Genomic DNA, 21,966 nt, shown 5'->3' on the forward strand with positions numbered 1-21,966 from the left:
AAATTAGTTGACAATGAAAATTGATGGTGAGACTAGAATCTTCGAACGTGGCTATCAACCGAACGAGGAAAGTAGGAGGAAATTAGGGGAGGATTGCAAAAACTTATCTATTTCTAACATTACCAAATCAAGGGAAATGTTCCTTTTTATGAATATAGAAAGAATAAACATGTTCAAGGAACGAGACAAACAAGCAAGGGCGGAATGGCACAACAGACAGTGGACCAATATTGATAAAATAAAAAAATTGTCCACGAGTGAATTGATAATACTACTGGATAAATCTGATAGTATAACTTAAAACTTGTGAATTGTTGCATGATATTTGTAAATTACTGTATAATTAACAACCACATAGTTTAGATTTTAACTTTTACTTAATGTAGGTTTATCCTTAGATCAAAACATCTTTAAGATGGAGTTTTAGGCCAAAAGAGAGTTGTCGTCACAACATCACAACAGCAAGTCACGACGTAGTAAACAATCCCTAAGAATATCCAAATTAGCCGATGTGTCATGACACAGAACCACCGTGTCGCGAAATTGGTATTCTACTAGGGATCTCGCGACAAAGAACCTTTGTGTCGCAACATTGCTGCAATTTTCTATAAGGTTGACATGACCCATTACGCAACCCAGTGTCTTAAACACTAATTTTACCCAATTTTTAAACCTTTAAAACCCCATTTTAAAACTTAAACTCTTACTTACTCCTATTTAAAACATCCCTTAAATCCTAAACCCCCAATTTCCCAAATTGTCTTTCAAAATCTTGGTGCAATAAGGAACGGGGACATCACAGGCAAGCTAGGAATTCAAACAAACTTCAACTATTAATTCAAGGTTAAGGTTCCTAAACTCAAACTTTTTATTGTTCCATTGAATTATTTATTTAGTAATTCATTAGGATTGAAACATTATGCCTCCTAGTAAAGTTAGGCGAATAATGGAAACAGAGCCATTGATGGTTCAAAATCCTTTTACTTTTCTGAATAGGAATGTTGAAAAGAATTTTAAAGAACTTCAAGGAAAAACATTTATTCAAGAAAGTGGATTTGATCCATCAATGATTTTATGTAAAGAAATATGGTCTTTGGTTAGATATCATCGATGGGAGCATTTTTTTTATCCCGAAGGATAATGTCGTAGTCCATTTTATTTAGGAATTCTACGCATCTTTATGAGACCATGAGTCTAGAAATATCGAAGGACATATATGGGATATAGTACTTGTGTGAGGGAAAGAGGTGAGAGTAACCCCTTGAATAATTTGTGAATTTTATAATGCTCCATATTATGAAAATGATTTCATTAATGAAACTGACTTAGAATATTTTAGAAACCTAGATATGGATAGTATTATAAACTTTTTAACTAAAAGAAGGGGTGAATAGAAGTATCGCATAGGTTCTAATATCCCTATATCTTTTCATCAAGCTATTATGTTCTCTAAGGCTAAGATGTGGATTCAGTTTATTTGCACATGAATTGTGCATGCTTTAAATGTTTCTAATGTTAATACCTTTAGAGTAGTTTTACTCTATGCTATTCTGTAGAAAAAGCATGTGTGTTGGCAAATGGATCCACCAGAACATGGGAAGATGCATTCGTAGCCAAAATATGGGAATGTTCTTTCCCCTTCTAGTGACAGATTTATGCAAAAAAGCAAGTGTACCTATGGCATCAATCGAAAATTTATTGAAACCATCACGAAGCATTACCAAAGACACCTTGCTCCAATAATACATTGAGCTGCAGACCAAACAAATTAAAGATGGGAACAAGTGACAGCAAGAAATGACAGCTACATCCACCTCGTCACAAAGGTTCGCACGAGCTCAATAAGACATTGGTGAGGATAGTCATCCAAAGTTAGATTGGATGATTCAGTGGGTGCAAGAATGGGGACCAATTTTTCAAGAGTTTGCTAAGCAAAATAACATATGAGTCCCTAATTATACACCTAATATGTTCGGTCCAACGAATATAGAACAAGACGAAGAAGAATGAGAAGAAGAGTTGGATAACGAGAATGAGGAGATAGACGATGAGGAGGATGATTAAATGATTTTTTTTAAAAATATTTATATTAAATTTTGGATTATTATAATTTAGACTTTGTAGGAGTAGGATTGATAAGTAGATTTTCTTTTAGTTTTTCGCATTTTGTTTAATTTTTCTATGTAGGAACCCAACAAGAAGGAGACAAACAAAATCGAACTTTCAACAATCAAAAGAGGAAGCACCCACCAATAGGAGTTCAAGCAATCACAATCAATCGGGTAACTTCTTTCCTTATCTTTTGATGGGCTACACATTGAGGACAATATGTCAACTACAATGTGGGGGGTAACATAGAAATTTTGCTTCAAATTTTTACATTTTCATTGATTTTTCTTATCTTTTGGTGTGCTTGAGCTTGTAGAAATACAAGTGATTGGTTAAAAGCATGTACATGGGTTGCTTGTGTTTATGAATAAGTTTAGCATGATGATAGGTGATTTTAAATTTTTTATTACTAGATTACTAAAGTTCTATATGTTATGCTATAAATAGGTATTAAGCTATCATTTGTACCAAGTGATATAGAAAATACAAGGAAACGAGCATGCTAGTATGATTGATAAATAGTTGAATTTGTGTTTGTTTGGTTGATTAAATTTATGCATGTTGACATATTTAGGGATGAATAAGGCATTGTTTGGAACACATCCAGAGCTAAAAAGCTATCCTACTTATAATTCACCTTTAGTACCAATTTTTAGGCTTTTAACACTTCTTGATGAACCGCAGTACAAACCCCGAGCTTGAAAACGTTAATTTGTATTTCCCCTTTTTCTTTGGTCTTACATTGCATGACTATAGACGTCTAGCCATATGTATTGAGAGTTAAGTAGATACATTTAGGTGGAGTTTGTAAAAATAAGAGAGAAATAGGAAGGATTAGTGCGATGTAGGAACTAGAGGTTAGCCCAAAAGTGCAAGATAAAAGAGAAATCCAAAAGGCAAAAGCAATACAAATAGAAAAGGTACTTGAAAAATAAAAAGCATTCTTGGATGAAATGAGTTGAGAAAGTAAGTGAAAAAGTCACAAAAGGAAAGAGAAAACTTGTTATTAGTGTATAAAACTCATAGGCTAGTCGTAGTTACCATGTCATACTATGATTTCCTATGAAAATATAAGGAAGAAGAGAGAAGAAGAAATAAGACGGTGAGCGGGTAACAATCACTAAGGGGGAAGAATAGGGATCAATACGATGTGCCAAACTATTTTCCTATTTGTAACCCTTTGATGCTTACTTTTTTGAATTTCATACTTATCCTAAGCCTTAGAACATTACAAGCCAAAAAGCCCTATGTGACCTAAATGTCATTATACATGAATGGACATTATATTAAATATTCACATAAGTGACTATTTGTACTATGCTCTGATAATCAAAGTGTAACACCCCTCACCCTATTCATTGACGGAATAGGGTTACGGAGCATTACCGAACTTATAACACAATTAAACATACATTTTTCTAGTTTAAATATAAAAAATTCACATTCATTCATAATGTCCCTATTACGAGCCTAAGAGGCCCAAAGCATACATTTGAGGTGGTTCGAGACTAAATCGATAACTCAAGAAATTTTTACAAAACTTAGAAAAATTTTCAAACTACAGGAGACACACGCCCGTATGGCTCGGCAGTGTGTCTCACACGGCCAAAGACACATCCGTGTCACAGGCCATATGGATATTCCATGTAACGCCCCAATTTTCGAAAATTCTGTGTATGTTGGCAAAAATTTAAAATTTCTATGTTCTGTTTGTTTGGTGTAGGTTTAATTATGTTAATGGGCCTCTAGAAGGCCCAAGCTTAGGTTAAAACTCAGCAATTGTAGTTAATTTTAGTTCCATAAGAAAAAAAAGGGGTTCTGGTTAACTGGGCTTTTAAGTATTAATTGGGCAAAATAAAACACAAAGAAGCAGGTGGCAAAGTGGCATGTGATGCCACTGGGAAGGCTATAAAAGTGGCGTGTGGATGCTAGGGAGAACCAAGGTTCAAGTCACAATGGGAGCATATTAAGGGAATTATTTTTATGTTTAGAAAGGGTAAGTAATGGAATTCAAGTAGAAGATTGTCAGGAGGAGTTTGAGTTGCCCAGGGGATTGAGTAAGGAGGGGATAAGGGAGAGGATTTAGGAGCTGATTAGGGAGAGTAGTGTTGGCCGAATGGTGGACTCTTGAGGAGCAAGAGTTGGCCTGCCAAGGGTTTTCTTTAGGGGGCAAGTTTCGGCTAGGTCAAATGCCAAGTATAGGTTCGGCATTAGGGGTAAATTGTGCTGTTTCCTGACCATTCTTCCTCTTTCTTTTTTCTTCTTTTTTCTCTTTTCATCAACTTCTTTTCTTCTTCTTGTCTGCCGAATCTCTCTACCATTCTGCTCATCTTCATTTTTTTATCAATTATTTTAAGCCTATAGTCGATTACCTCAAAAAGCCGAAATCCTGAAAGCCTGATTTCTTTTGTGTCGTTTTCTTCTAGTCAAAACCCTTTTATTTTCCCCCATCTTCTTGACCGATTCTCTAGTCCTCTGAACCCCAAGTTTCTGTCGACAAAGCAACTACAAAACCCTCATCTTTTCTTCACTGTTACAAAAAGCCGAAAACGCATAGCCATAGGGACATAGCCGAATTCTAAGATCACTAAAGGCTCGACTTTTGTTATCATTTGAGGGGTTAGATCTACATAAAAATATAGTAGGAGTTAATTGGAATCATTAACTGAAGGAATCGGTGGTAAGTTTTTGAACTTAATCTTTATTTCGGGTTTTAGAAAAGCCGAAACCCCTAAAGGTTAGGGAGGCTGTCAATTTGGGCTTGTAGCTCTAAGGGTTGTTATAACTATTTTATTTTGATAATAGTGGGATCTAGAGGCTGCTGATCGAAGGCTTGGACAAGTGGAACGACTGAATCTAGACATAATCGCTAACTTCGGCAAAGGTAGGATCGCTAGTGCCTAAGGTGCTTTTGGCCGAATGTGGTAAGGGGTTAATACGTAGTTCATTTTTGATAGTTAGATTAACGTGTTAGTAATCCAATTTTAGGCAGTTCATGTGTGGATCTCGTCAGCATATCATCGCAAACAGGTGTGTAACTGACACCCTCTTATAGACTAGATCGGCAAAAGCCGAAAAGCCGAAACGCCGAAAAGCCGAAATGCTGAAATGCCGATATTTTGAGAACTTACGAGTGTGCGAATGCTCGTGAAATTAATAGTTTGATGTTTATGGTAAATTAAAGTGATAAGATCGCAGAGTGCACGATTCCATGCATTTCGATGTTTTTGGGCTTAATGGGCCAAAATCGGGATAGTGGGCTAACGGGCCCAATTCGGTAAGAAAACGCAGTAAGTGTTTCTGGTCATACGTAAATGGCTATGCTATGCATGAAAACCTTGAGAATAGTGAAATTACTTGAATACCCCTATGTATGGAAATTACTGATATACCCCTAGGTGCAAAATTACCATTATACCCCTAGGGTTACTTTTGACTGAAAAGCATGACGATCTGATTCTGTATGATGTATGCCATGATTGTATATATGTTGCATGGGGACATGGGTTATATTATGGATGAAGCGTCCTAGTAGCTAGGCCACAATTATCTGATCTGGTGGCTCTGCCACATATATCTGTTCTGGTGGCTCTGCCACGATTATCTGTATCTGGTGACTCTGTCACATTATCTGTTCTAGCAGCCATGCTGCATATTTCTGGGGCATGTAGCGGTTGGGTGGGTCGAGTAGTCTCCCCACATGGTGAAAGGTTGGTATGGGGGTGCATGTGGTTGGATATGGGTTGGGTTTTGCATAAACATGTAATATATGTTCTGTTCTATTATGGGCCTATGGGCGTTATTATGAATTCTGTTCTGGGCTAAGGCCAACTTATTCTGTTTTCTGTGGTTTGAACTGATATAGGCTATGGTTGGGTTAATTTGCACACGTTCTACAAGTTGATTTTCTTCTAGTGAACTGGACATCCTTTTATTTACGTTTAAGGTTTTGGGTTTTTTTTAAAATGTAATAAGGCCGCTTAATTATTTTTTGATGGTTTTAATATGTTCTATTAAGGTAGGTATTACTTATATTTAACTGTTGGAATTGGATAGCTTTAGGGCGTGTTTTCAAAAACAGTAATTGATTTCAAAATAACACGACAATAAACAAAGCTTTCGCAATGAAAATATTTTCCAAAATTAATCACTTTTCCTAAAAAGGACTTAATCAAATTGGTTTCCTTGAAATAGACATGACGTTAAGGTGTGGCAATGGCGGTGTGCATGTCTAGGATTGGATCCGAAGGGAGCTTGGTACTTAAGCAGTCCGATGGACTCACCTCCTCTTTCCCGGTTTCCTACCTGGTGCACAGCTTCCATTCACTTTAACCTATAATGAAATTATATTTTAAAACACTAAGTAAGTTCTTCTAGATCAACAATACTAAAATGTTTTGAACGCTTCGATGTGGCATGTTAGATCCGACCATAATGTCTGGGCCGGGTTTGGGGTGTTACATTCGAAATGGAATCACATGGCCGTGTCCTAGCCGGTGTCTGACCCCGTGTAACTCCCTGACTTGGGTTACATGGCGAACCACATGCCCATGTGACCAGCCCATGTGCCATTTCAAAATGACCTCACACGCCCGTTTGCCTGGTCGTCTGCTAGGCCGTACCAAACCTGTAGGGTATACTGACTTATGTCACATGACTAAGTCACATGCCCGTGTGCTAGGCCATGTGGAGCATATTGACTTGATTTTTAATTCAACACCAGGGGACACATGGCTGTGTAACCTAACCATGTGTCACACACGGCTGAGACACTCACCCATGTCTTTGCCTTGTCTCAGCCCGTGTGGACAAAAATAGGATATTTACCAAGCCATCTTGCCACCCAAATTTGCTTAAACCTACACCAAATCAAATGGCACACAATATGGCATAAATAAGAATTTAACCAACATCAACCATGCATAATTCATACCATTTCAACACCAATAATTACAAGGCACACAAAGACCACAATATGCCATTCGATTTCATACCAAAACTCATAATCTCAAATCATCAACAATACCACATTCATTTGAGCATCATCTTGCCTAAAATCACAAATATACTAATCTCAAATCTCAGCCATTTAATATCCCTGATTGCCAATTATCAACAACCATCACATATCCATCATCAACCACAAAACTAAAGCCATATGCACATATATATATATATATATATATATATATATATATATTATATATATACATCATCAAACATGCTAAAATAAGCAAACTCAAATGGCTATACATAAAACCAAACACTTAACATTTACAAGCCAATCCAAATGGCTAAATTCACTACTAAAATATACACAAAATAACCAAAGCTCTTATACGTGCCATATAACTAAATACATAGATTCAAAAGTACCAAAGTGATAACTTGATAGTGTGATGAGGTCACCAACGATTCTCGAATCTGAGCTAGCTTTGATTTCACTATAAAACATGGAAAAATAAACAACGTAAGCTATAAAGCTTAGTAAGCTCTATGAAAATAACTCAACTTACCAAAGATAAACAATTCAAACAATTGATCATATGAATATACAACTCATAAAAATACACAAACCTATTACATATTCAATCACAAGGTTAGATGTGAACTTCACAAGTTTCTTAGATTCAAAGCTTATACGGTTCATGTACGTACCTGTACCATCTCGTATCAATCTCATACTCATCCATATCTTTCATATACTTGTTGAACCATTGGAATACTATCAGATACTCCGAGAAACTCGCACCCTAATTGCCACATATATAACCAAAGATATCTCAATCTCATATCACATATAATGCTCACTCTCGAGCTATCAACGGGTCTGCTCACACAAGCTGATGAGTATCTGCAACACATGCCAGATAACTCAGCCACAGTATGACATACGAACCAGCACCCAAATCACATAATCCCTAATGACATGTCATTCGTACCCTAAACTATTCCTAAGGTTCATTCGGGATTCTCATTTATCGAGTCATCATTGAATCATATCCACAATATCGTATTCAAAAATTATGCAATATCAAAGCATTTAAAAAAAATATAGCAATGTTTATTACATACAAACTTACCTCGATTGTTAAAACAATGGAACGGATCGATTAGTCCGAAACATTGTTCTTTCCCCGATCTAAATTCAAATTTCATTTTTCTTGATCTAAATGTGATCAAAATTAACTTATTTAATTATCCTTCTATTCAATTTAGTCCAAAATACACATTAAGGCAACTTTACACTTTTGCCCCTCATATTTCAACATTTTTACAATTTAGTCCTTATCTCATAAAAATAAAAATTCATGTAATTCAACCTATACCCATGCTAGCCAGATTTCAATTAAATCCCTAGCAGCCCATATTTTTCTTTTATTTCACAATTTAACCACAAAATTTTAACATTTCTCAATTTAATCCCTAAATGACAATTTTGTCAAAAATCACTTTACAAATGTTGTTTATCTAACAAAAAAACATACATTTTCTATCATTAAACATCAAAATACACCAACATTCATCAATTGAAAAATCTTAAACCTTTAAATTTTTTGCAAATTAGTCCCTGGGCTAGCTAGATTAAGCTGTAATGATCTCAAAAAATATAGAAACCATTAAAAACGGAACAAAATTGAACCTACATGCATGAAAAATAGCTTCGTCGAATATCAAGCTCCTTCCATGGCTAATTTAGGTTATAATTTCAGTTGTTGAAGATGAATGAAACATAAAAGATTAATTTGTTTTCTTTAATTAACATTAATTACAAAATTACAAAATTAACCTTAATGATAAACCATTAAAAATCACTTAAACCATGTACATTAATGTCCACTAACACTAAAAATGGTCTGATTACAACATAAGAACCTCTACTATTTAATTTCATAGTCATTTAATACCTTTAGCTAATAGAACATAAGTTTTACACTTTACGCAATTTAGTCCTTTCTATCGAATTAAGCATCCAAACGATAAAATTTCTTAACAAGATTTCCATAAAATCATAATATCATTGTGTAAACATTAAAATAATAATAAAATAATTATTTTGACTTTGAATTTATGGACTCGAAACTACTGTTTTGATTTGACTAAAAACGGGCTGTTACACAAAGTACTTGTATGATTTGTTGATAGATTATTATAGGTGAGAACCTTAATACTTGTATATTTTGTAACATACTGAACTTAGATGTTTGTGATCAGTAGTGGCAAGCCAACTACTCATCATGTCAAATTTGTTAGTAAATGTGAAACGCCTAAGTCATATGTTCCGAAATCAATACTTGTACCATACCTGCTCAAGGGTCATCATTTATCATTTTGTAATCTTTGTTTATGTTGCTTGAGGACAATTAATGAATTAAGTGTGAAGAAGTTTGATCTGTCATAATTCGGTGTAGTAGATTAAACTAGTTTTCACATTTAAGGAGCTTGAATACAAGCATTTTCGTTATGTTTTAATTCAGTTTCTTTAGTTTTGTTTACATTCAATAAAATGTGCACATTAAGTTTTTTATTAACCTTAAGGGCCAAATAAGGCCTAAGGGACAGCTAACGTACTTTGTGAGTGTGCATGAGACCATTAGAAGGCATTTTGGGTCAATACTGGATGCTATGTTGCAACATGGGGGGATCCGATGTCACAACATAGAGAGCAGAATACAGAAAGTGAAAAAATGCCTTCAATGTCGCGACAGAAGCTATGGGTGTCATGATATACCCTTAAATATGGCTATAGAGGAACTTGTTGGTTGCCACGTCACGACACAAGTCCTGGTGTGTCGTGATATTGACTCTGTAACAAAAATAAAACATGAAGTAGGGGCATCTTGGTCTGCACAATCGAACTTTAAGCTCGGGAACGTCAGCTACCCTAGAGCTAAGGATGATGGCTACCTAAGGCTATATATAAACCTCTCTAGCACATATTACAGACATCACTCCATTAGTTTAAATTTTCTCTTTAGGCTTTAGAATTGTTTACTTTCTTTCTTAAGTTTTCGTAGTTTTATTTATTTGTTTTCTACAAGAGATCTGATTGTAAAAGAGATCAACTTCTATGGATTCATACTATTCATCAATATCAATTAGGCTTACTTAAACTCTCTATTTTACTCCATTTCTTATAATTAATTCCTCCATTTATTCCATGTTGTTTATGAAAGCCATAAGGAACTAATCCTTCTATGGGGATTAACAAGTAGAGTCATGATCTCTTAACTATTTTGTAGGGTTACTTAATGGATCAACTGTTTGAGAAAGGAAGAATGTGAAACAAACCCTAGGCCTAACAACCCTAAAAAGCCATTAAGGTGGGAATTAACCCAAAATTGGTATTGCCTATTCGTGAATACCTTTATCCCAATCCAGTCTGAACTGTGAGGGTAGAAGATAATTAGCTCTTGCTGACTTGTTATGTTAGTAGAAGATCGAAAGATCCCGCTAGGGTAGTAACTAGTTGGTTGACGAGGAACTTCGACAGTTAATTGGGATTGTCGAAGAGAGTTGATCACTTATATTTAGAGTTGATTCACTTTATTTATCCCTATCTCTTACAATTTTAATTCTTTTATATGATTTTACTTTATTAGTTTACGAACCCTAAAAATACTATTTGTTTTACTCTCATACTAGAACTGATTAAAGAGTATTAATTAGATCTTTAATTGTTTATGTTAAAGTTGATTTAGTACTCGCCTCCTTTGGGTACGATCCTCGGAGTACTCACCTATTTTGCTGTAAAATCTATATTTCCTCAACTCGTATACTTGCGGATACCGCCTCATAATTCTCTATTTTATTGTAGTATTCTCACTCTAGACATTAGTATGTTAGGAGGCGATCATATGCTCAGGTTCAGAGGTGGCTTCAGGGGTGTGTCACGACATCCCATGGTTGTGTCATGACACCAAAGGTAGGCTTGAAATTCTTGTATTCTACTTCCTATGTTGCGACATAAAACTCCCCGTGTTGCAACATTGCGACCAGCTTTAAGTTTCTACGCCTTTGAATGGTCTCCTGCACATTTACTAAGTACGTTAGCTCCCCTTTAAGTCTCATTTGTCCCCTTAGGTTAATAAAAGACTCAAAATATATTTTTATTGAATTTAATCTAAAACAAGAAAATATAAATAGAATATACTAAAATTGCTCATATTCAAGCTCTTTAAGTATGAAAAGTAGTTTAATCTGCTATATCGAATTATGACAAATCAAATTCCTAATGAGGAAACTAAAATAACTGCCTATGAACATTGGAAGAAAAGGAAACCAAACCTTAATTATTTCAAGGTTTGGTCTATAGAGGTATTGTCAAAGTTCCAACACTTAAATATAAAAATTTAGGTGAAAGAGGAATTGAATGCATATTTCTAGGATATGCACATAATACTAAGGCATATAGGTTCATGGTAATTGAATCAAATGATTCAATTTCAATTAATACTGTTATTGAATCAAGAGATGTTATTTTTTATGAAAATATATTTAATTCTATTTCAAGACAATTACAGCCACAACAATTAATTCATTCTTCAAATGAGAATGAGATTCTGTTGGAACAATTTGATAATAATAATGAATCTTGTTAAGAATTTAGAAGTAAAAGGACTACAAGGGTCAAAGATTTTGGACCAGATTTGATTATGTTCCTTGTAGAAGGTAAAGGAGAAAGTATAGGCAATAAGATATTGTATTGTTATAATACGAAATCTGATCCTATTAATTTTGAAGAGGTAATGAAATCTCAAGACTTTGCTTTTTAGAAAGAAGTAATAAATGATGAGATGGATTCAATAATGGGAAATCAAACTTGAATCTTAGTTGATCTTCCATCGGGTCCCAAGCCAATAAGTTGTAAATGGATCTTTAAAATGAATCCTTTGATAAATTTAAAGAAAGGTTGGTAACCAAAGGTTTTACACAAAAATAAGGTATTGATTACTTTGATATCTATGCTCTAGTAGCAAGAATTGTTACGATTAGACTCTTAATATCACTTACGTCAATGTATAATTTGGTTGTTCATCAAATGGATGTTAAAATTGCATTTTTAAATGGTGAATTGGAAGAGGAAGTGTACATAAAACAACCAGAAGGATTTATTGTTCTAGGACAGGGGCATGAGGTATGTAAGCTTGTTAAATCTCTATATGGACTTAAACAAGCACCAAAGAAATGGCACAAGGTTGATCTAGCTAATGGTTATAAAATAAATAAATCCAATAAGTGCATATATAGCAAATTTAAAAATAAAAAATGTGTCATAATTTGCTTATATGTAGATGACATGTTCATATTTGGTACGAATTTGGAACAAATAGAAAACACAAATAAATTCTTGTCAAACGATTTTGCTATAAAAGATATAGGTGTAGCACTTATTCTTGGGGTTAAAATAACCCAAGAGGAAAGTACTATAGCTTTATTAATCACATTACATTTAAAAGGTGCTTAAAAAGTTTGATCTTTTCAATTGTATACTAGCATCTACACGCATGGATCCTCAAATAAAATTAGTATCTAATACTGGTAGGAAAATTGATCAATTGAAATATTCAAGTCTAATTTGTTGTCTTATTTACATAATGATTTGTACAAGACCATATATTGCATATGTTGTTGAGGAATCGATTAGGTACACAAGTAATCCAAGTAGTTTGCATTGGCAAGATTTGAATAAAGTACTTAGGTACTTAAAGAAAACTATTAACTATAGGTTGTGCTATAATGGATATCCTTCAGTTTTAGAAAGGTATTTAATGCTAGTTAGATTACAAGTTTGGATGATCATGCTTCTACTAATGGATAGATCTTCATTCTTGGTAGATGAGTCATTTATTGGGGTTCCAAGAAACAAACATGTATTACTGATTCCACCTTGGCAGCCAAATTTATTACATTAGTCACTGCATCTGAAGAGGCAGAATGTTTAAGAAATTTACTTAACGATGTACCTCTATGGCCTAAACCAATTTCACCTATTTCTATCTGTCGTGATAGTTAGGCTACTCTAGGAAAGGCATATAGCCAAGTATATAATGGAAATTCTAAACACATTGGATTAAGACATAGCTATGTCCGACAATTAATCTCTAATGGAGTGATCACTATTAAGTATGTGAGGTCAATAGAAAATTTGGTAGATCTTTTTACAAAAAAGTCTTGCTAGAGGTGTAGTCAACAATACCTCAAAAGGGATGAGACTCAAGCCCATTAATTAGAGTCACCTATGATGGAAACTTGACTGAACGCTTGGTATAACGTCAAGCCTTGAGTCAAATGAGACAAATTACATCATTAGTATGTGACTGCTAGCACTATAAATAAACTCATCCTAAGATTAATTTGCTAGGTACCTGTAATGATAAGGGAAGGATAAGTAACGTACTCTTAATGGACCCATAACATAAATATGTTAGAGTGTTATAATTATGGAAACACTCTTGATGGGATCTACCTATGTGACTATGAAGTGTGGCTACTTCTAGGAGCTTAAGGGCCTGACTCTAACAACACTCATGAAAAGAGGACATAGACATATGGCCATAATAGTGTCCCTAGATAGTATGCATTAACTAATGTTGAAATCATTGTGTGAGGCATGTTCAATTAATCAAATGGAATACCTAATTCAAAGCTTAGTCTACCATGCAATTTTGATTAACTTTAACATGTTTTCACTAAGTGAAGGTTCAATTATAAGACACATTCATTTATGCAAATTGATTTCCAAGAATATCAAAATCTAAAATATTTTGAAGATGGGGGGATATTTTTGAAACATTTTCAACAATATTTATAGTGTTCTAATAATTATAAATGTAAGGGTGTAATTAATAAAAATTTATATCTTTTAGTTATTGGTCAAGAACTATAACTATTCAAACAATATTACTTGAATAGTTATGAAATTAGATGAATAATTATGTATCTTTTAAAGATGTTATTTGTAACACCCCACGCTCGACCCGATCGTCAAATTCGGATATGGAGCATCACAAGTCAAGTTTATTGAAATAACCATACCCGTTTTAGAAAACCAACTTTCTAGTTTGGTGAGCACCAGTTTACCAGAGCGGTGTTCCGATATTTGAAAACTTATAGGGTTAAAAGAGAATTAAAAATAGTATTGCTCTACTTTAAAATATTAAAGAAGCAAGTAACAATCATCTTATCACCCCCAGCAAATACATGTCACACCAAGATAAGAGAAGGCTCACAAATTGGCCGTTGATCTGGCTTATTCCCTACTAGAACAGTGTCCAACCTACAACATGGAAATAAAAAGAAGAAACTAGGAAAGTTCGTAAGATCATAGTGAGTTCCCAAGAAATAAAATCCCACAATAAGGACCATCAGATATTAAGAGATTAGACTTAAACTAACAAACTAGTACATCATATCTGACAGATACAACTCTCTATGATCTGAAGTATCCATTGGTAGATACTCCTACAATCAGACTTAACCTATTGGTGGATACTATCTATTTTTGGAAACTTGCATATGACGACTATAGGCAAAACTGGTTCGCATGTACGCCACATTCACGGACTACCCTTATGTAACTGTTAGACATATTGTTTACATTTCATGAAATGTGCACTACTTATTTTACACATATGCGCCATTTTTCCCACATACTCTTTTCATTATTCTAGCTTCTAATCCTAGTTTTGAAGAACCTTTTAGCATGTATCTTCTTACCGCTCATCAGAGCTATTTCCTAACCATAACCTTCGTACCCCCAACATTGCTCCTTGTATTCAAACACACACGTGTTCCCCCCCAAGACTGGGTTTTCACCAATCATAGTTTGCACTAGAGTGTTATACTGGAGGTAAAACATAATATATTGTGTCTTCTTTTCATCATCATGTGCAACATCCCTCCATTGCCTCCTTACACCAATCTGGATACGGAGCTTGTGCACCGAGGAAGGAATATTTATACCATGTATATACTAGACTTCTAAGTTTATTTAACCGTTTGTACCTTAAAATATATTTGCTCCTTAAACCTACTCCTTAAACACGAGTATCAAGACCAAAGTTTAAAGCCACTTACCTAGTTGTATAGTGATAAAGGTTTAATGAAATAACGCAGATAACAAGCTCAATGTATAAAGGAACTCACCAGAAATCTTTACTCAGGGCTTTATCTACTTTGCGGGTTCCTTCCCTTTGGCACTGGGACCTTCTCTCTTTTCTTTGGCTAGAAAATAAAATGACATCTTTAAACATCAAAAACAACCAAAACTTTATAAAATAACATGAATCTGTAAACATGGAAACAGTTTCTACATAAAATTTTCCTTCCTATCCAGTAACCAAATGAAAATCCTACTGAACCTCTCTTATAGTAGGTTCTTTCTATCTGGTAAAACCTAAAGAAATGCTTAAGAGATTACTAGTAGACAACTTAGGATAGAAGCTCTTTTAAGCTTAACAGACCTTCGTTAATGATGAAAAACTCTTCTGGTTTTCTTCGATAAGAACAAATGTTAGTAGAAAAGATGAAACATAAGTCTTCTCTCTACTACCAGGCTATCTTATTTATAGACAACTCACATCCAAATCCTACTCAGGATTAACTCTAATCAGTAATCACTCTCACACCTTTCCACTAAATAATCACATCCTACAAGGATCCCCAGTTGTCCTAATTACTGACACGTTACGTCCACTAGGATTCTAGATGACTTAAAAGTGTCCCACTAACTTCCACCAGCAATGATAGGAAAACATAGGTGGCGAACTTATTAGCGAAAAAGTTTGCGTAATAAAGTTCTTGCCACAAAAAAAGAACTCGTCAATCTGCGAAGTGGAACCTCATAGTATTGGTATAGTTCAACGCAGTACTTCGACACGAAGTTACCAACCTTATCATGTCTAAGTCTTGCAACTTAGGCAGTCTTCGCCGGCGTAGTCTCTCAAACAAAACCAACTCTCCAAATGAAGTTGTGACATTATTATTCAAGAAAGACACCTATTGAAAGATGTCTCTATGAAGAGACATGAAAATTCTATAAATAGGAATGAGATTTTATTTGGAAATTATACCAACAAGTTCTAAAAATTCTTTCTATCTTTCCTCCATCTTTTGATATTATTAGATTATTCTATAAAGAATTACTACAGAAATTATTTATAGAAATTGATTTTCTTGTTATACATTGCTAAATGCTTAATGGACTATTTTCGTCAATGCAAAACGAAAATAGTTATCAGACTTCATTGTATCCTTGAGGTTCATTTGCTTGAAACTCATTTGCATACTGAGTATAGGTGGGTGCGAATAGAACCTTAAAGATAGTGGCTTAATACACACCTTGAAGCCCTTTCTTATTTTCTGATTTTCTATTCGAGTTGTTGTTTGTGTTCCATTCGTGTGTTCGAGATTTTCCTCACCGGAGTTTTGCACTAACATATATAATTTGACATATAAGTTCAGACTAAAAACAAAATTTGATCAAATTTATGCATAATATTAAAAACAAAAATTGTAATCTATACATAGTATAAAGATTAATAATAAAATTTGATCAAAAATTTATGGCCCGTTTTAGTCAATGTTATTTGAAGTGGACCGGAGTGGCCAATTGGACCAGGAACCGACCAAGGTACCTGTCCGAAGAGGGGCTTTGAACAGTTGACCTAAGAATTGGTAAAGACCAATTGAATCGAACAATAAATTGATTGAACCGAATTTTTTTAATTTTTTAAAATTTTTAATAAACTTTTAGTTGGACAGATGAACCAATATTTAACCAATTTGATCTCCAATCGATTTAAAATACATTAATTTTAGTATTGAAAACATTTTTATTAAGTAATAATCCAGTTTTATTTAACTCATAGAAAAATATTATGTTGATTGATATGTAAACAAGTTAATAATAATTAATGCCCTAGACGTCAAGAAATTAAAATAAATTATGCATACAATTATTTAATATTAACATAGCAATTAACGTAATTAGATTTAGTTGATTGATTAAAATTAAAACAAGAAACTTAAACTAATATTAATGAATGAGGTTTAATCAAAAGTATTACCAAATTTATAATTCATATATTTTACAAGAAGCGAAACTATAAAAGTTTTCTTGAGGGTTAAACATCAATATACCTTATTTTCAAGAGGTCAAATTAAGAAATTCTTTAAGGATTAAACATCAATATACCTTCTTTTTAAAGGTATTTTGAGATAATTAAAAATTGGGGCCAAAAACAAATATACCTTATTTAAAATGACTTTTGATACAATCTAGTTTAAAATGATGATATATAGAATTTAAAGAAATTTATAAAATTTAGAGTCGATCTCTATCCGTCCCTAAATTTAATTTATATTAATTGAAAATAGAAATCAACACAGTTTGAAAAGATGAATAAAATATAAAAATTATAAGATAATATATTATATTCATAAGATAATATGAGTAATTTATTTTTAAAAGCAAATAAAAATAAATCATTTACTTGTTGTTTGTAAATTTAAAAAATGTAAGGTTTTGCATTGAAATATTCATTTTAACACTATTCTCATATTCAATTTTGGGTCCGTAAATATGAAAATTGGTACGGTCTCGATATTAGTTGTATAAACTGATACACATTATTTAAGTTTCAAATTGGTAAAATGAACAATATGATGCTAAATTTAATTTTAAAATTTTCCAATTACACGTCAACATATAAATCAATGATGATACCCAAAATTTTATGTCAAATATAAACCCTTCTAATAAAATCCTATACTATATATTAGTAGGTGGTCCAGGAAACTATTATTTCCCGGAACTACCCACTATTAATTCCATTCTATCTTTTCCCTTAATTTCTTTTAAAGTGTATATATATATATATATATATATGTATAAAAGCTCCCCCATTCTTCAAGTTTCAGAGCTAACTTTGTATAGCTTTCTCCCGCTGATCTTTTTTTCATAACCAGTTAAACCTACTCTTTAATCAACTTCTAGCTATATGGATGGGAAAAGCATAGAGATGGATAAAGAAAGGCTGACGGCGGAAATGGCATTCAAAGACTTCTCCTCCGCCATCATCAATATCCGTCGAAGATTGCCTGATTTCCTTCAATCCGTTAAGCTTAAGTACGTTAAGTTAGGCTTAGGCTATGGTTATTCATGTAACCACGCCACCCTTCTTATTCTACCACTTATGTTCGCCACTTTGGTTCAGTTATCCGGTCTAAAACCTGACAGGTTTTACGATTTATGGACTATTAATCAAGCTTTTCGGCTTCAGAGCATTGATGCCGCTACAAGACTAGCTGCTTCATTAATCCCATTCTTCCTATGTGGTCTCTACTTTTCGAAGCGGTCCATGCCGGTTTATCTCGTCGATTTCGCCTGTTACAAATCCCAAGATGATCGTAAACTGTCAGTTGACTCGTTCCTCAAGATGACTGAAGAAACCGGAGCTTTCACCGACGACACGCTTCAGTTTCAAAGAAAGATAGCAACCCGGTCCGGTTTAGGCGATGAGACGTATTTTCCAAGAGGTATAACATCTAGACCGCCGAACCTGTGCATGGAAGAGGCTCGGTCTGAAACCGAAGCTGTTATGTTTGGAGCACTGGACTCCCTTTTTGAGAAAACCGGTGTTAGGCCAAAGGATATTGACATCCTCATCGTGAATTCCTGTTTATTTAACCCCACACCATCTCTCTCAGCCATGGTAATCAACCATTACAAGCTACGTACAGATATCAAGAGCTACAATCTGGGTGGAATGGGGTGCAGTGCAGGGCTTATATCCGTGGAGCTAGCTAAAAACCTCCTTCGAGCCAATCCTAACACGTATGCCGTGGTGGTGAGTACCGAAAACATTACCCAAAATTGGTATTTCGGGAACGACCGCTCCATGTTGCTATGCAATTGCATATTCCGCATGGGTGGAGCCGCTGTGCTTTTGTCGAACAAGCCACGGGACAAGGCTTGTTCCAAGTACCAGCTCCTTCACTTGGTTCGGACCCATAAAGGTGCCGACGATAAACATTACAACTGCGTTTACCAAAGAGAAGATGACGAAGGAACTGTTGGGGTTTCATTGGGTCGGGAACTGATGGCGGTAGCTGGGGATGCATTGAAAACCAATATTACTACCCTAGGTCCCCTGGTTTTGCCATTCACAGAGCAGTTGAAGTTCTTTGTTAGTCTTGTTCGAAAGAAGGTTTTGAAAGCCAGGGTCAAGTCTTACATACCTGATTTTAAGCTAGCTTTCGAGCATTTTTGTATCCATGCAGGTGGAAGGGCGGTTTTGGATGAAATACAGAAGAATTTGGAGCTAACAGATTGGCATATGGAGCCATCAAGAATGACTCTACATAGATTTGGAAACACCTCGAGCAGCTCACTGTGGTATGAGTTGGCATACACGGAGGCCAAGGGTCGGATCTCGGGTGGTGACCGAGTGTGGCAGATTGCATTCGGGTCGGGGTTCAAGTGTAACAGCACAGTTTGGAGAGCTCTTAGATCTACTCCTATGAGTGAGTCAAGGTGTAACCCATGGAAGGATGAAATGGATAAGTACCCGGCCAAGCTTGATATCTCCATCTCCAAGTAGTATATAAGAAGTGACCCAAGCTTAAGATGTTAGCTTCCTTCTTTACTCTTTTTCTTGTAAGAAAAATCGAATCTGATTATCGGCTTGCAACAAGGTGTAATAACGTTGGATTTGCTAAATGATTCTCTTTAACTTTTTGTTTGATTGCAATTATCGGAATAACTAGACATATTGTTTTGTAGACTATTTGTCATAGTATTTTGTCTTGTAAATCATTTTAACGAAGAAAATGATAGTTCTATGATAACCTAAACCTAATTTAGGTAAGAAGAGACCTAAATGATAATTACATAATTTATTTAGAATGACAAGTGTGATGAAGGTGTACATTATGTTTACCGTCCTTACAAAATAAATGATAGATTTCGCTTGGTGCTATGCAGATTTAACACACACATCTTCAGTTTGGTTGGAGGTTGAGGAATTCCTTTTTAGTGTAATAACATGCTATCCATTAGGCTAATTTCCCAAGCAACCCCAAAAATGTGCAATGCGCCCATAGCAGTAAAACTCGATCCCATTAGAGAAAAAAAAGATTTTTAATTTCAAGTTAATTAATTTAATCTATTCAAATTATTTATTTTAAGAATATGCTTTTTCGAGTTAAATTTATAATTCAAGTAAAAATATGGTGTAAATATATTTTAGATCCTTGTCAAATTTTAAAATGAGCAAATTAATATTTTTCAAAAATTCAAAATAACTTTAAAATTTTTAACTAATTTTTTCCTTTCTATAAAAATTCAAAAATTAAAAATTATATAAAAATGTTGAAATTTTAAAATTTTAAAAATCCAAAATGATAAAATTGAGTCCTTAAACAAGTAAATTACCAAATCAAATTTATCATACTAAATTATCTTGTTTTCTATTATTTTGTTTTGAAAAAGTTTTCAAATGTATATTATCTCAAAATTCATGTACTCTAGTTTGGAAGTCAAATTGCCAACAAGATTTTAATTTATCATGTTTAATTTTTTAATTTAACTCGAATAAATTTATTTGATTTGACTTAAATTTTCCTCTCACTCTCAATTAAAAAAATAAAATCGAGTTAACACGATAAAATAACTCGACTTGCTTGATATTTTTCACTCGAATCCATTCAGTTGAACACTTACCCCTAAATATCATCATTCTAGTACATACAAATATACAAAGCAGCTATTTTTTGTGAAGTTATAATAGTTCCAATACAACCAATTATTACAAGTATTAAACTTAATAACAAAATTTGGAGAACTCATGTATTTACGCAGAGTGTAACTCAAATTCAAAATTCCCCGTGCCTCAACCTTAGAACCAAGATTTCATTACAAAACAAGTATTATTAAGTTATTATTATGTGTATATATTTGATGCAGTATCCGTTTTGTAATTCTAAGTTATGAATGAAACAAAACTTGAAAGGTTAAATATAAATAAAATAACTCAATTGTTGTGTTTATCTTATTCGCCAGTAATGTGCAACATCATTGCATTAAATATAAATATTATAATATTAAATCTAAAAAACACACGTATGGGAAGACAGTTAAATTTCTATTTAAGGTTTTGATGAATCCATAAACGACCATGATGTTAGATCTGCGAAACATAATGGAAAGGTGGTTTTATTTTCAGTTGCTCCTCATTGGTAAAGTTTCTTTTTTATAACAGGGATAGACAACTACAGTGAGTTTCCTGTTTGAAGTACTTAGGAATTGATCTTTAGCTGCTCAAACTTTTTTTTTTTTTTAAAGTCTAACTTGTTTCTTTTAAGACATACACAAAAAAGGTAAAGCAGATGTCAAAAGAAAAACAAAAGTAAAGGCTTAAGTTTACCCAAAACCAACTTAGCTATCCAAGAAATAAAGTGGAAGTAATCTTGGATTAAAAAAAAAAAAAAACCTACTTTTCGTCTTCAACAATCATTAGTCTTTTAAATGGTAAAACGGATATAAAAAAAAAACCTTCAACGATCTCTTTCTTCTACTCTTGATAAATATATATATATATAGGGATTAAATTGATTGTTTTAAATTCTTGAATTTAAAAAAATCATGATGAAAAGCATGAATCATTTCAACTTTGAGAATTTAGAATTCAGAATTGAATTTGAATTTGAAGTTGAAGTTGAAAAAAAATGCAAAAATGTATCTTTCATAATTATTTTTCAAATCAATGGATTGGTCGGATGTTTTATTTAGTACTAAAATTGAAATTCCTATAGTATAATAAATTCATGTTTTGATAGCTTTTAGATATTGAA

General features: G+C 33.7%; 1 protein-coding gene across 1 annotated transcript; it reads left to right on the plus strand.

The window, feature by feature from the left end:
- The first annotated feature begins 18,017 nt into the window (after positions 1-18,017).
- Positions 18,018-19,877, plus strand: LOC108468820 (3-ketoacyl-CoA synthase 1). Its single transcript, XM_017769679.2, has one exon. The coding sequence runs from the start codon at positions 18,114-18,116 to the stop codon at positions 19,713-19,715; it is 1,602 nt and encodes a 533-aa protein (XP_017625168.1). The 5' UTR covers positions 18,018-18,113; the 3' UTR covers positions 19,716-19,877.
- The last annotated feature ends 2,089 nt before the right edge of the window (positions 19,878-21,966 follow it).

This window comes from Gossypium arboreum, chromosome 8 (genome assembly GCF_025698485.1).
Source record: "Gossypium arboreum isolate Shixiya-1 chromosome 8, ASM2569848v2, whole genome shotgun sequence".
Taxonomy (NCBI): Eukaryota; Viridiplantae; Streptophyta; class Magnoliopsida; order Malvales; family Malvaceae; genus Gossypium; species Gossypium arboreum.